Source organism: Oncorhynchus mykiss, chromosome 10, assembly GCF_057628025.1.
Source record: "Oncorhynchus mykiss isolate SJ-2025 chromosome 10, ASM5762802v1, whole genome shotgun sequence".
Taxonomy (NCBI): Eukaryota; Metazoa; Chordata; class Actinopteri; order Salmoniformes; family Salmonidae; genus Oncorhynchus; species Oncorhynchus mykiss.
In genome coordinates this window covers 47,991,975-48,007,982 of record NC_143031.1, presented here as the reverse complement: position 1 = coordinate 48,007,982, position 16,008 = coordinate 47,991,975, and the positions used below count along the sequence as shown (strand labels likewise).

The following is a 16,008-nucleotide window of genomic DNA, read 5'->3' as shown; positions in this document are numbered from 1 at the left end:
GTTCATCAGCTATATGGACCGTTCATCAGCTCAGTAAAAAAATAGTGGTCTCCTTCCACAGGATAAACTCACCCACAGCACTGTACACATTGACATGTGACATTTCAGTTGGAAACATGGAATTATAAAAAGGCACCTTTAATATGTAAAAACATGACAAATCCAAAGTACACGAAAAATTGATCATTGATTTCTACACTGTTGTTGACACCGGAATTGAGACTCAATGAGACTGACATAGAAATCAATCCACAAGCTCCAAGTTATTTCAGCCACAACAATCTACACCTCAACATGACTAGTCTCACTAAGAAGGCGAAACATCGCACGGCATCGTTTTTCACCTATGGAGACAGTATTTTGAGAGAGCCAAACTTGTGGTATTGATTCACTTCACTCTGAACTGAATTGAAAACAACAAGATTGTGTACCGACTGCCATAGAGAAAATATAATGGGTTACTCTAGGTGAGGCATGTTTTCTGAACGTATCCTAATGAACTGGGGTATGAGTCACTGGAGTTTGGTTTGGGACTGATACATTAAGGGTTCAATCAGAAAAGCCTAAAACAGTGATATTTTTTAAAAAATGTAGTATGTTGTTTGTTTTCTATTCATCGTTGTTTTTCAGTCCTGAGGGATAAATTAGCATAATTAAATCACAAGCTGACAGTATAACTGGTTTTCCTTGGATGCCTGTGATGAGGAAACATTAACAACTACTGAAAGCTAAATAATGACACTATTACTCACTCTTAAGTATAAACATGAAACTCTTCCTGTAATAATGAACGATAGAACTACTGCTGGGCATATGAAGGAGGAGGGGGCTACAGTACCTGGCGCAGGTTGCGCGTGACACGGACTTCGTGCCAGGCGTTGTCGTTGAACTTGCCGTTGGCAGGCTCCACCAGGGCCTCGAAGGCCCCGGACCCGAGGTTGATGACCAGCCACACAGCGCCACTCCTCAGGGATAGGTTAACGTAGTCAGCTGATTTCCCGGTGTGGAGCAGGAGCCCGTTCCTCTGCAGCGTGCGGAAGGACAGACTAATCTCGTCCAGGCTGCTCTGGATGGGCGTCTGAGACAGGTCATAGCTGAAAAACTCGTTGCCTTTGTAGGTGGCCACTGACTCCTCTTGTGCTGCGGAGAGAGATTGGGGAGAACACTGGTGTCATCAACTATAGCTACCACAGTTGTTGTTGGTCTGGTCTCTTTCATTCATTGTGCCGGTCAAGCTTCTTGAAATGGATCATTCAACACGGTAACTATGTTTTTTTTAAAGTATATTTTCTCCCAATTACGACACAAAAAAATGTATGTGAACATATCAAAGAACCACTCAAACAAAGAGCTAATCATCATCATCATACAATAATATCTGCCAATTTTCCTCACACTTGTTTGAAATGTATGGCCTCAAATTCCCTGAATTTCCGTTGGGGGGAAAAACAGCCTAGCTTTTCCATGGAAAATGGAGACTTGTTAAAGATATTAGATATTATAAATGCATCTGACACACATGGCAGCACCATTAGATCTCTAGGGATATATCTAACAACCGTGCTTTAGCAAATTTGCTCAATGACATACCAGACCACATTCTATCAAGTTATGGTTGGGGGCAATCAGATGCAATTTTGCTCTTCAAATATCCATTAAGTGGTCACTAACTGATCAAATGTAAAACGTTCCTACATGTAGTTTTCCTCCAAACTATCAAGTGGACCATGACATTAATTTGAAGAATTGGGAGAATCCATCAAGCACGATGCCTAGGAATGTCATTTGGAATATAGATGATTTGAGCAGGATTTAATCATGCAAAAAGCCAGCTCTGACCTTGGAGAGTCCAACTCCCAGGTAACACTGAGGCATGAGGCTGTTCTTCGGCTCTAATGTATGATTCATTCAACAGCTGCTGCTATTTAAAGTAAAGCTGGTCCCATGCATATAAGAGCCCAGTCGAAATTCTAAATGTTGCCACGCAAAGCTGCACCCACATTTAACTACCACATGAAATGCAGAGGAGTGCTGCTCATTTCCTTAAAGTCTCTCTACCACCAAAGAGAATAACGCCTCAAGGTCGACATTCATATAAAATGATGTGGTGCAAATACAAACAGTCTAAGCCAACAATTTATGTCTTCTGAACAGCCTTCTCTGGCTCTCATCTATCCTCTCATTTGACACATTATGGGGGAATAGTGCTTCTCTCTCCATCTCCCATCCTGCTTGTCGCCTGCTACGTCTGGTGACCCATTGTGACAAGAGGAATTTAATTAGCACTCCACAGTATCTGAGGAACAGTACCACAGACAACTACGCCTGGGTGGCCTCTGTTACAGTTCACCATTCTCTTTCACTGCTGCCTCCCTTCGTCGCCCCCCCTCCTTCCCTTTCAATCCGTCTGTTTGTCTATATCTCCTTCTTCGCACTCCTTTCAGGGGATCATGTTTGCATGTTTCACAGCGAAATATATACAGTTGAATTAACGCAGGCCAAGCCGCTGAATCCATTAACTTCACAGAGTAATGAGGCCGTCACAACGCGCAGGGACACAAAGCCATGACGAGAGAGAGAGAGAGAGAGAGAGAAAGCAAGATAATGGGAAATCTGTAAGAAAGTAGATAATTACATCGTCTTATTTTACACGCGCACTGTCATATAGTACAGCGCCCGCTTACCAAAGACAGGCGCTGTATGAAGATACACACATAATCCTAATGGAATCTCTCCAGTTCTGCTGTACATTCCACACAGCTCATGCGTCTACGGGTGGCCTTTCACACACTGTGGTCTAACACAGTGTAGAGCTCACGGAATTACAGAGCAGAAATGTCTATCAACAGACGCAGAACATCAAATATATTATCCAGTTGTGAGTGCACTGATCTCATCAAATACATGAGCAGAGACTCTCCTCCTCCGTCCCACTCCTGTTTGTATGTGGCAAAGGAATCCCTTGAGACTGAACGCCTTACCCTCATATAAAGATTTGTGAACGAGCCTACGATACAGAAGCTCATTCGAGACAGTTCACGTCAGGTCAAGTCAGTCTGTTTATTCCCCAAAAACTACCATGGCACAAACAGCAAATAAACTGCTTATATTGATGATATTGTATTACCATGATAATCCACTGTACTGTGCAATTGTAGCCCCTCTTCCTCGCTCTCCAGCCCTCCAGCATGTGTGGAAGCTAGTGGCCCAACAGATTTGTCTCTGTGCAGTGTCTCCGTCAGGGCTTGGGCCTGATATAATGTGACTGGTCCCTAAAGTGCACGCATTGGATGACAGACACAGCTGCGTTCCTTTGAGACAGCTCTCACATCCCCATCTGGGGGGCGCTGACTGGAATCTCACATGACAACAGGGAGGGAGGGCATACAGCAGCATAGACAACACAGAGAAAATGCTTAAATAGAGGGAGGAAAATAGTAATTTGTTTTCACATAGTGCCGGAGGCTAGGGAATGGTGCATCTCAATAGTGTCAATCATCTCTACAAACCTCCTCATAGTATTTGTTTATGAGAGGCAGCCTATAAGCTGGGGAAGGTAGTAAAACCTGCTCTGGCATCTCTGCATTCAGGATGCCATGACAGCCAAATAAATAGCTGGAGGACTGATGATATCTCCAGGTGTATATTTTCTGTCTTAACTTTTTAGAACCCACAGCGGCCGTCGACTGCCTCTCTTTAAATAACTATAGCGGCCGCGGACCACAGGAGGCTGGTGGCGCCTTAATTGGGGAGGACGGGCTCGTGGGAATGGCTTGAGCGGAGTAGGCGGAATGGTATCAAACACCTGGTTGGATGCCATTCCACTCGCTCCGTTCCCGCCGTTATTATGAGCCGTCCTCCCCTCACCAGCCTCCACCACCGCGAACGGCCTTGTTTTATGTCTGTCTCCATATCGCAAAATTCACTTGATAACATCCCCGTTGTCGTGTTCGCGTGGCTGTTGTCGTCAACCAGAAACCCGGAAACAGGGTATGCTGTCATTTGACTGATCAACGTTTTTATCACTTCATTACTCAAAAAGAACGTCTCCACACTTTGGACGAAGCTGCATGGTTGCTGTTATTGTTGTTGGTTGTGTTGGTTGTGTTGTATTGGTTGTTGGTTGTGTTGGTTGACGATACGGATATGTCCTTGCACTTTGAAAAGCAATAACGTTGAGGTGAGTGAAATGAGTAAACGGCAGATATATACGTTTGGTGCTGTCAATATTGAACGCTGTAAACTCGGGTAACAGCTGTCAGATTAGCAAATCCTGTCATGTCAAGACAAGTTGGTTGGTACAGGCGAGCACATCAGAGGTGGAGCTCAAATGATTGCTCTCTGTCTCATGGAAATAGCTGCAGTGTTTAGCTGCATATTATCAGCTAACTAGTGTCACGCTGCTATAAAGGATTTTGGAGACAGGCGCAGGCGATACACAATAGTGGTTTTTAATACACCCAAAACAAACACGTATACAAAAACACTGGGCTGTAACCAAACAAAAGAGCGAGGGTAAACCGAACGACACGGGACGTAATACCCGTAATACACAATTTATAAAGCATTCAGCATAACAGCTGCACCAACGCATAGGTACCCGCACCACCAACGGACATGGAAACAATAACCAAGATAGAGGGAACAGAGGGCATATACAGTTGAAGTCGGAGGTTTACATACACCTTAACCAACTACATTTAAACTCAGTTTTTTCACAATTCCTGACATGTAATCTGTGTTAAATCAGTTAGGATCACCACTTTATTTTAAGAATGTGAAATCTCAGAATAATAGTAGAGAGAATGATTTATTTCAGATTTTATTTCTTTCATCACATTCCTATTGGGTCATACGTTTACATACACTCAATTAGTATTTGGTAGCACTGCTTTTCAATTGTTTAACTTGGGTCAAGGGTTTCAGGTAGCCTTCCACAAGCTTCCCACAATAAGTTGGGTGAATTTTAGCCCATTCCTCCTGACAGAGCTGGTGTAACCGAGTCAGGTTTGTAGGCCTCCTTGCTCGCACACGCTTTTTCAGTTCTGCCCACAAATTTTCGATAGGATTGAGGTCAGGGCTTTGTGATGGCCACTCCAATACCTTGACTTTGTTGTCCTTCAGCCATTTTGCCACAACTTTGGAAGTATGCTTGGGGTCATTGTCCATTTGGAAGACCCATTTGCAACCAAGCTTTAACTTCCTGACTGATGTCTTGAGATGTTGCTTCAATAGATCCACATAATTTTCCTCCCTCATGATGCCACCTATTTTGTGAAGTGCACCAGTCCCTCCTGCAGCGAAGCACCCCCACAACATGATGCTGCCACCCCTCGTGCTTCACGGTTGGGATGGTGTTCTTCGGCTTGCAAACCGCCAAATAGTTATATTTTTGTTTCATCGGACCAGAGGACATTTCTCCAAAAACTACGATCTTTGTCCGCACATGCAGTTGCAAACCGTAGTCTGGCTTTTTTTAATGGCGGTTTTGGAGCAATTGCTTCTTCCTTGCTGAGCGACCTTTCAGGTGATGTCAATATAGAATTCGTTTTTACTGTGGATATAGATCATTTTGTACCCGTTTCCTCCAGCATCTTCACAAGGTCCTTTGCTGGTGTTCTGGGATTGATTTGCACTTTTCGCACCAAAGTACCTTCATCTCTAGGAGACCGAACGCGTCTCCTTCCCGAGTGGTGGTGTTGGTGTTTATACTTGCGTACTATTGTTTGTACAGATGAACGTGGTACCTTCAGGCGTTTGGAAATTTCTCCCAAGGATGAACCAGACTTGTGGAGGTCTACAATTTTTTTTCTAGCATCTTGGCTGATTTCTTTTGATTTTCCCATGATGTCAAGCAAAGAGGCACTGAGTTTGAAGGTAGGCCTTGAAATACATCCACAGGTACACCTCCAATTGACTCAAATGATGTCAATTAGCCTATCAGAAGCTTCTAAAGCCATGACATCATTTTCTGGAATTGTCCACGCTGTTTAAAAAGGCACAGTAAACTTCTGACCCACTGGAATTGTGATACAGTGAATTATAAGTGAAATAATCTGTCAGTAAACAATTGTTGGAAAAATGACTTGTGTCATGCACAAAGTAGATGTCTTAACTGACTTGCCAAAACTATAGTTTGTTAATAAGAAATTTGTGGAGTGGTTGAAAAATGAGTTTTTTTAATGACTCCAACTGGGTACCAGGTGTGTGTAATCAGACAAGACAATCCGGGGTTGATGATAATGAATCCCGTTCAGTGAAGCCTAGAAAGCCGGTGACGTAGACCTCCGAAACTGGTGAACAGAATGAGCATCAGTACAACTAGTTGGTTGTTTTGTCTTGTTTCTACTGATGTAATTCATCTGGAAACGGCCCAAGCTGCTTGCTGTAGCTAGCTAACAAGCTAGTCAGTCTGTCATGCAAGAAGAGTTGTGTGTAGTTGTACATTTGAGCTGAGCTCACGAAGCGTCAACCTCAGCTGTCCCATTTACTAGCTATCCCTAAAGACAACTAGCTAACTAGCCACTGAAATGAAGGCTAGAGTAATTTGTCTTTATCTGTTTGGCTTAGGTGATGGTTTGGTAGGTGCAGATATTGATAGGCTATACATTGCCTCGGTTTCCTATTATTTGACAGCTTAGCTGTCGTGTTCGGTTAGATGCCCACGCAGTAGAGCTGATATGATGAGTTGGATATTTGTTTACATAGCCAGCTAACAAGTTGCTTGTTTTGTCCTGTTTAACCGATGCCATTCATTTGGAAACTGTCCTAGATTCGTAACTAATCAGCTAACATTGGCACACTCTGTAGTTAGTCTGTCAGGCAAGAAAGCACGAGGTGATTGGAGGAGAGAGCGAGTGTGTGCGGAATGGGAGGCGTGCAACTGTATCACACAATTTATTATGGAAACCCGTTATTAGGAAGAGAGTGTGTGTATGGTTGAGAAAAAGAAAAAGAGGAAGGAAGAGAGAGACAGTGTGAGAGGGAGAGAGAGAGATTATGTTCCTGACTACAATTGTATAATTTTGCTGCTCATCTCCCTCTGTTTACTCTAAGTCAGTGAAAACGAAGAAACTGATGTGGAGAGTCGGGGCTCAGCAGCAAAAGGCAGGGAGGAAGAGGAGTTAGAGATGATGTGGAGCGAGGGGACAGTGGAGGGAGAGTGGAAGAGGAGAATGAAGGAGAGGCGAGTGGAGGGCGAGAGGAAGAGGAGAGACGAAGAGGGAGGGGAACATCGAGAGGAGGAGGAAAGGGGAGAGGAAGAGGGAGATGAGGAGGAAGCAGAGGAAGAGGAGGAAGAATTAGAGCACTCCCGAGAGGGGAGCCTACATTTCCATGGAGTGTGTCTGCCACAAGTCCCTCCAGTCACCCTTGTACCACACAGCCTGGGCCTAAAGCGGCAGTGGCAGGGGTTGTGGAGTTGTTTTTTAACTTGGTAGGAATGTATATCAGTTCCAGATCTTGTAGTGGATCACAACAAGAAAATGGGTGGAGTTGACCATCTTGACCAACTGAGGAGCTATTACAATGTTGGACACACAGGCAGAAAACGGTGGAAGTATGTGTTTTGGGGATGCTCAACATTGCCATCATAAATGTGTACATTGTGCCGGGGGACCATGCAAAGGCCCCTTCCCAGAAACCGCAGGCGGTTCTGCATTCCCTTTGTGATATGACTACAGTGGCAGGAAGATGCGGGCGTGGCACCAGGGTGTGTGGACCGAGTTGTAACTCATTTGACAGCAGGTGAATTTTGAAGGATGCCAGAGTGTGTGGTGTGCATCCGGAGTGGAAGCAGGGCAAAGAGTGGGACACAGTTGTTGTGTTTAGTATCTTCTCTCTTTATCGGTCTTTATCTAATACTTGTTGCATTCACTGAATTGTTGTCAAGGTAGGCTACCATTTTCCGTAAGGCCTCGTCTGTACAAAATGTTATTGAGAGAGGTTATCTACATTTGAAATAGTCTCTGAATAGTTGTTTGCATGTTTATATCGTTATAGAAGTAAGAATCATTGTCAATACAATAGCCTACTTTGTGTGGGTTTTGAAATTCTTCTGGATATTGACCTTGGGTCACATTTTGGATAATATTTATAAGTGTAATATATTATACTTGGTACATTTTGAGTGAGTAATTTAGTCAAATGTACTACAATTTAAATACTGGAGGGTTTTTTGTTGTTGAGTGTTAATCGTTATTTGATAGTGAGTGTCTTTACACAATGGAAGACAAAATGAGTGTTATTCCTGTTGACATGAATGTGGTGTCATATTAAAAAGAGGTTGTGCTCTTTAAAAATAAGTTAACTTGTAATTGTAATTTGTTCTTAGCTTTTGAGGCATGTCTGTTTGAAATGTGTGAGAAAATGAGCATTAGCTTGGAAATTCTCAGTAATCTCCATCAGTATTCTAGAATTCTATTGGGGTCTAAAGGGTTCATCTGTTGTTCTGCCAACTTGTTCTACAGAGTTATTCAAGAAAGGAAAGAGAGGAAGGCTCCGCACCACTCTCTCACTTAAGTGTCTTACTGAGTTATTTTTTCATTTTGCTCATTTTGCTCTTTTCTAGCTTTGTCAACTATAAATGGATTTCCCTACCTGTTCGCTCCTCTCCCTGTAGACTTGACAGACTTAACACCCCTTGGCTGCAACCCTCCTACTGTGGTGTACCATGCCCGCACAACCCATGTTGAATTCACCGGCAGCGTTTGGAACTACCAACCTGTGGTCAAGAACGCCGAGTTCATCTCAGCCTATGCTGCCCTTCAGTCACTAGACTTGTTGGCCCCGACGGAGACTTGGATCACCCCTGCTTCTCCAACTGCTCTCCTTTCATGCGTTCTCTCATAGTCTGAGAGCATCTGGTCGTGGTGGTGGTGGTGGCACAGGGCTACTCATTTCTCCTAAGTGGAGCTTTTCTCTTTTCTCCCTCTCTCACCTGTCCATTTCCTCATTTGAATTCCATGCTGTCACTGTCACTTGTCCACTGAAGCTTAACATTGTTGTCATCCATCACCCACCAGGTGCCCTTAGAGAGTTCCTCACTTAGGTTGACATCTTGATAAGCTCATTTCCTGACAATGGCTCACCGCTCTTTGTTCTGGGTAACTTCAACCTCCCAACGTCTGCCTTCATTTCTTTCCAATTCTTTCTTCGCCTCCTTGCCTCTTTTCACCTCACCCTTTCACAGTCCTCTCCCACTCAAAAGGCAGGCAATGCGCTTGACCTCACCCTTTCACAGTCCTCTCCCACTCACAAGCAGGCAATGCGCTTGACCTCACCCTTTCACAGTCCTCTCTCACTCACAAGGCAGGCAATACGCTTGACCTCACCCTTTCACAGTCCTCTCCCACTCACAAGGCAGGCAATGCGCTTGACCTCATATTTACTAAAGGCTGTTTGCCTACAAATCTCACTGCAAACCCCCTCCAGGTCTCTGATCACTACTTTGTTCCTTTTCTGCTCTCTTTCTCCCACTACTCTCTCCTCTTCTATCCTATCATCTCTCGCTTCTGCTAAAAACCTTTGCCCTCCTGTCTCCTTCACCTCCCTTTCCGCATCCTATGACTCCCACTGTCTCCTTTCCTCCCAGGCCGGCTTGTCCCTCCCCTCCTGCTATGTAGCGGAGGGGCTAAAGGTAGATGAGCAAAATTGGAGGAAAACTAAACTTCCAGAGGACCTATCATCCTTTCACTCCCTCTGTATTCACTGTTAAAGCCACTTTCTATAATGCAGAATTTCAAGCTTCCGCCTCTAAACCTAGGAAACTCTTTTCCACCTTCTCCTCCCTCCTTAATACTCCACCTCCTCCCTCTTTGTCAACCACTTTGAAAAGAAGGTGGATGACATACGCTCCTCATTGACTCAGCCTATTGGGTCCACTGGTCCCACTCACACAGAGCGCCTTGACCTCTTTCTCCCCTCTATCTCCATGCTACTAGATCTGGGAGCCGGACAACCTATCCACTCAACCCCATCCACTCCTCCCTTCTCCAGACCATCTCTGGAAACCTTCTCTGATTCCTCACTTCTTTCATGAACTCATCGCTGACCACTGGGTGCATCAAATCTGACTTCACAATGGCCCAGTTACCAGCTACCTCTGCTGCAGAGGATAAGTTCATTAGAGTTACCAGCCTCAGAAAATGCAGCCCAAATAAATGCTTCACAGAGTTCAAGTAACAGACACTTCTCAACATCAACTGTTCAGAGGAGACTGTGTGAATCAGGCCTTCATGGCCCATTGCTGGGAAAAAAACACTACTAAAGGACACCAATAATAAGAAGAGACATGCTTGGGCCAAGAAACACAAGCAATGGACATTAGACTGGTGGAAATTTGTCCTTTGTCTGGAGTCCAAATTGGAGATTTTTGGTTCCAACCGCCGTGTCTTTGTGAGACGTGGTGTGGGTGAACGGATGATCTCCATATGTGTAGTTCCCACTGTGAAGCATGGAGGAGGAGGTGTTATGGTATGGGGGTGCTTTCCTGGTGACACTGTTTGTGATTTATTTAACCAGCATGGCTACCACAGCATTCTGCAGCGATATGCCATCCCATCAGGTTTGGGCTTAGTGGGACTATCATTTGTTTTTCAACAGGACAATGACCCAACACACCTCCAGGCTGTGTAAGGGCTATTTTGCCAAGAAGGAGAGTGATGGACTGCTGCATCAGATGACCTGGCCTCCACAATCACCCAACCTCAACGAAATTGAGATGGTTTGGGACGGGTCGGACCACAGAGTGAAGGAAAAGCAGTCAACAAGTGCTCAGCATATGTGGGAACTCCTTCAAGACTGTAGGAAAAGCATTCCAGGTGAAGCTGGTTGAGAGAATGCCAAGCATGTGCAAAGCTGGTATAAAGGCAAAGGGTGGCTATTTGAAGATTCTCAAATATAAATTGTATTTAGATTTTTTAAACACTTTTTTGGTTACTACATGATTCCATATGTGTTATTCATAGTTTATGTCTTCACTATTATTCTACAATGTAGAAAATAGTCAAAATAAAGAAAAACTATTGAATGAGTAGGTGTTCTAAAGCTTTTGACCGGTAGTATATGTCGTTCTGTCCTTGAGCTGTTCTTGTGTATTAATGTTCTGTATTAATTCATGTTTCATGTTTTGTGTGGACCCCTAATGAGGATCCTAATAAAATACCAAATACCAAAATTATATGGGTACACCAAGTCACTCGGCTCCATCATATCCTCACATGGTCTCTCCTATCATTGCTATGTGGATGACACTCAACTACTTTTCTCCTTCCCCCTTCTGACACCCAGGTGGTGACACGCATCTCAGTGTGCCTAGCGGATATCTCAGCTTGGATGTTGGCCCAGCACCTTAAACTCAATCTCGACAAGGAAGGCCTACCCACTCAAAGACCTCTCCATCACAGTTGACAACTCCACGGTGTACCCCTCCCAGAGTGCAAAGAATCTTAGCGTGACCCTGGACAACATGCTGTTGTTCTCTGCAAACATCAAAGCAGGACTTGCTCCTGCAGGTTCATACTCTACCACATTTGTAGAGTAAGACCCGTACCTCACGCAGGTCCTAATCCAGGCACTTGTCATCTACCGTCTGGACTACTGCAACTTGTTGTTGGCTGGGCTCCCTGCTTGTGCCATCAAATCCCTGCAATTTATCCAGATTGCTGCAGCCGCCATGTCACCCTGCTCCTCCACACACTCCACTGGCTTCCAGTTGAAGCTCGCATCCACTACAAGACCATGGCACTTACCTACAGAGCAGCAAGAGGAACTGCCCCTACCTTCCGGCTATGCTGAAACCCTACAACCCAACTTGACTACTCTGTTCTCCCATCTCTGGTCTAAAGCTTTTCTCTGTCCTGGCACCCCAATGGTGGAACCAGCTTCCCCCGGAATCCAGGACAGCATAGTCCCTGCCCATCTTGAAACCCTACCTCTTCAAAGAGTATCTTAAATAAACCCACAGTTTATTCTGGTGGATTAAACTGAAATTGCAACCAACTTTCTCTGGCTTGTTTTAAAAATAGCAATATTTTGGGGATTATTTCATTTTCATATAACCGAAAGTGAGAGGTTGCAATCTGAATAAAGGGAAAAAGGCCATTCTTGAATATGGAGAGGGACATTTTACTCATCTGCTAGAGAATCAGTTTGGATTTAAGTATAACTTTTGTATGACTGAAGCCTTTAGTGCTGAAGCCTGAAGCCTCTAATGCTTTAATATTTAATAATTGCATATTCATTATATTAATAGGCCAGTTTAATGTTGTTCCAAATTAAATGGAAAATGTTTTGCTCATATAATTGAAATAAGTCGCTAGGTTTAGGCAAGGCCATAAGCAAATAGATAAACTGGGACATGACTAAAGAGTTAAATCAGGGTGATTTTCCTTTCTATGGTAGCAAGATTTTATCTATTTTTGCTAAACTTCAATAAACATTTATTGTGAAATGATTTATTGCGGGAAATGAATACAGAGTGCATGTGTCTACTTCCCAGTCAGACCATTTTATTGGTAAACTACACAGTAATGTAAAAGTTGTAGTTTTTTGTGATACAATGCGTAATATACTGTAATACAGAGAGGTAAAAAATGTATATACAGTTGAAGTCAGAAGTTTACATACACTTAGGTTGAAGTCATTAAAACTCGTTTTTCAACCACTCCACACATTTCTTGTTAACAAACTATAGTTTTGGCAAGTCAGTTAGGACATCTACTTTGTTCATGACATGAGTAATTTTTCCAACAATTGTTTACAGACATATTATTTCACTTATAATTCACTGTATCACAATTCCAGTGGGTCAGAAGTTCACATATACTAAGTTGACTGTGCCTTTAAACAGCTTGGAAAATTCCAGAAAATGTCATGGCTTTAGAAGATTCTGATAGGCTAATTGACAGAATAGGAGGTTGGAGGTGTACCTGTGGATGTATTTCAAGGCCTACCTTAAAACTCAGTGACTCTATGCTTGACATCATGGGAAAATCAGAAGACCTCAGAAAAAAAATTGTAGACCACAAGTCTGGTTCATCCTTGGGAGCAATTTCCAAACACCTGAAGGTACCACGTTCATCTATACAAACAATAGTACGCAAGTATAAACACCATGGGACCACGCAGCCGTCATACCGCTCGGGAAGGAGATGCGTTCAGTCTACTAGAGATTAACGTACTTTGGTGCGAAAAGTGCAAATCAATCCCAGAACAAAAGCAAAGGACGTTGTGAAGATACTGGAGGAAACAGGTACAAAAGTATCTTCATCCACAGTAAAACAAGTTCTATATCGACATAACCTGAACGGCCACTCAGCAAGGAAGAAGCCACTGCTCCAAAACCGCCATAAAAATGCCAGGCTACAGTTTGCAACTGCACATGGGGACAAAGATTGTACTTTTTGGAGAAATGTCCTCTGGTCTGATGTAACAAAAATAGAACTGTTTGGCCATAATGACCATCGTTATGTTTGGAGGAAAATGGGGGATGCTTGCAAGCCGAAGAACACCATCCCAACTGTGAAGCATGGGGGTGGCAGCATGTTGTGGGGGTGCTTTGCTGCTGGAGGGACTGGTGCACTTCACAAAATAGATGGTATCATGAGGGAGGAAAATTATGTGGATATATTGAAGCAACATCTCAAGACATCAGTTAAAGTTAAAACTTGGTCGCAAATGGGTCTTCCAAATGGACAATGACCCCAAGCATACTTCCAAAGTTGTGGCAAAATGGCTTAAGGACAACAAAGTCAAGGTATTGGAGTGGCCATCACAAAGCCCTGACCTCATTCCTATCGAAAATTTGTGAGCAGAACTGAAAAAGCGTGTGGGAGCAAGGAGGCCTACAAACCTGACTCAGTTACACCAGCTCTGTCAGGAGGAATGGACCAAGATCCACCCAACTAATTGTGGGAAGCTTGTGGAATGCTACCAAAAATGTTTGACCCAAGTTAAACAATTGAAAGGCAATGCTACCAAATATTAATTGAGTGTATTTAAACTTATGACCCTCTGGGAATGTGATGAAAGAAATAAAAGCTGAAATAAATTGTTCTCTCTACTATTATTCTGACATTTCATATTCTTAAAATAAAGTGATCCTAACTGACCTTAAACAGGGAATTTTTACTAAGATTAAATGTCAGGGATTGTGAAAAACTGAGTTTACTGTAGATCCTCTATAAGGCTGTGGAGGGATTCAAATTGTGGATTTAAAAGAAAACATGAATCGTCAGGGTACAATGACACTTTTGTTTGTAAGCCCTGGATTTCTAGCTCTTTGATCTTATTGTTGGATCTGATTTAATTAGCATTTCGATGGCCATAATAAATAGATATACCGATAGTGGACAAGTTTGTTTTACCCCTCTTGACAGTTGAATACTTTCTTAGAAAAAGCCATTATTTACTATTTTACACCTACACATAACTTCAACCCATTGTATAAGATACAGTGCCTTGCGAAAGTATTCGGCCCCCTTGAACTTTGCGACCTTTTGCCACCCTTCAGGCTTCAAACATAAAGATATAAAACAGTATTTTTTTTGTGAAGAATCAACAACAAGTGGGACACAATCATGAAGTGGAACGACATTTATTGGATATTTCAAACTTTTTTAACAAATCAAAAACTGAAAAATTGGGCGTGCAAAATTATTCAGCCCCCTTAAGTTAATACTTTGTAGCGCCACCTTTTGCTGCGATTACAGCTGTAAGTCGCTTGGGGTATGTCTCTCTCAGTTTTGCACATCGAGAGACTGACATTTTTTCCCATTCCTCCTTGCAAAACAGCTCGAGCTCAGTGAGGTTGGATGGAGAGCATTTGTGAACAGCAGTTTTCAGTTCTTTCCACAGATTCTCGATTGGATTCAGGTCTGGACTTTGACTTGGCCATTCTAACACCTGGATATGTTTATTTTTGAACCATTCCGTTCCCTGGTCTTTTGCAGACTCCATCAGGTTTTCTTACAGAATTGTCCTGTATTTGGCTCCATCCATCTTCCCATCAATTTTAACCTTCTTCCCTGTCCCTGCTGAAGAAAAGCAGGCCCAAACCATGATGCTGCCACCACCATGTTTGACAGTGGGGATGGTGTGTTCAGGGTGATGAGCTGTGTTGCTTTTACGCCAGACATAACGTTTTGCATTGTTGCCAAAAAGTTCAATTTTGGTTTCATCTGACCAGAGCACCTTCTTCCACATGTTTGGTGTGTCTCCCAGGTGGCTTATGGCAAACTTTAAACAACACTTTTTATGGATATCTTTAAGAAATGGCTTTCTTCTTGCCACTCTTCCATAAAGGCCAGATTTGTGCAATATACGACTGATTGTTGTCCTATGGACAGAGTCTCCCACCTCAGCTGTAGATCTCTGCAGTTCATCCAGAGTGATCATGGGCCTCTTGGCTGCATCTCTGATCAGTCTTCTCCTTGTATGAGCTGAAAGTTTAGAGGGACGGCCAGGTCTTGGTAGATTTGCAGTGGTCTGATACTCCTTCCATTTCAATATTATCGCTTGCACAGTGCACCTTGGGATGTTTAAAGCTTGGGAAATATTTTTTGTATCCAAATCCGGCTTTAAACTTCTTCACAACAGTATCTCGGACCTGCCTGGTGTGTTCCTTGTTCTTCATGATGCTCTCTGCGCTTTTGACGGACCTCTGAGACTATCACAGTGCAGGTGCATTTATACGGAGACTTGATTACACACAGGTGGATTGTATTTATCATCATTAGTCATTTAGGTCAACATTGGATCATTCAGAGATCCTCACTGAACTTCTGGAGAGAGTTTGCTGCACTGAAAGTAAAGGGGCTGAATAATTTTGCACGCCCAATTTTTCAGTTTTTGATTTGTTAAAAAAGTTTGAAATATCCAATAAATGTCGTTCCACTTCATGATTGTGTCCCACTTGTTGTTGATTCTTCACAAAAAAATACAGTTTTATATCTTTATGTTTGAAGCCTGAAGGGTGGCAAAAGGTCGCAAAGTTCAAGGGGGCCGAAT

The 16,008-nt window shown here is 43.1% G+C and overlaps 1 protein-coding gene across 2 annotated transcripts in view; it reads right to left on the bottom strand.

Annotated features, from left to right (window-relative positions):
* The window catches only part of LOC110533130 (neurexin-2), a 442,565-nt gene that overhangs the window by 186,984 nt on the left and 239,573 nt on the right, over nt 1–16,008 (bottom strand). For both annotated transcript variants that reach the window (XM_036933224.2, XM_090186900.1), the window contains exon 5: nt 839–1,140. In XM_036933224.2, coding sequence (XP_036789119.2) covers nt 839–1,140 — 302 coding nt within the window. The remainder of the gene's footprint in view (nt 1–838; nt 1,141–16,008) is intronic.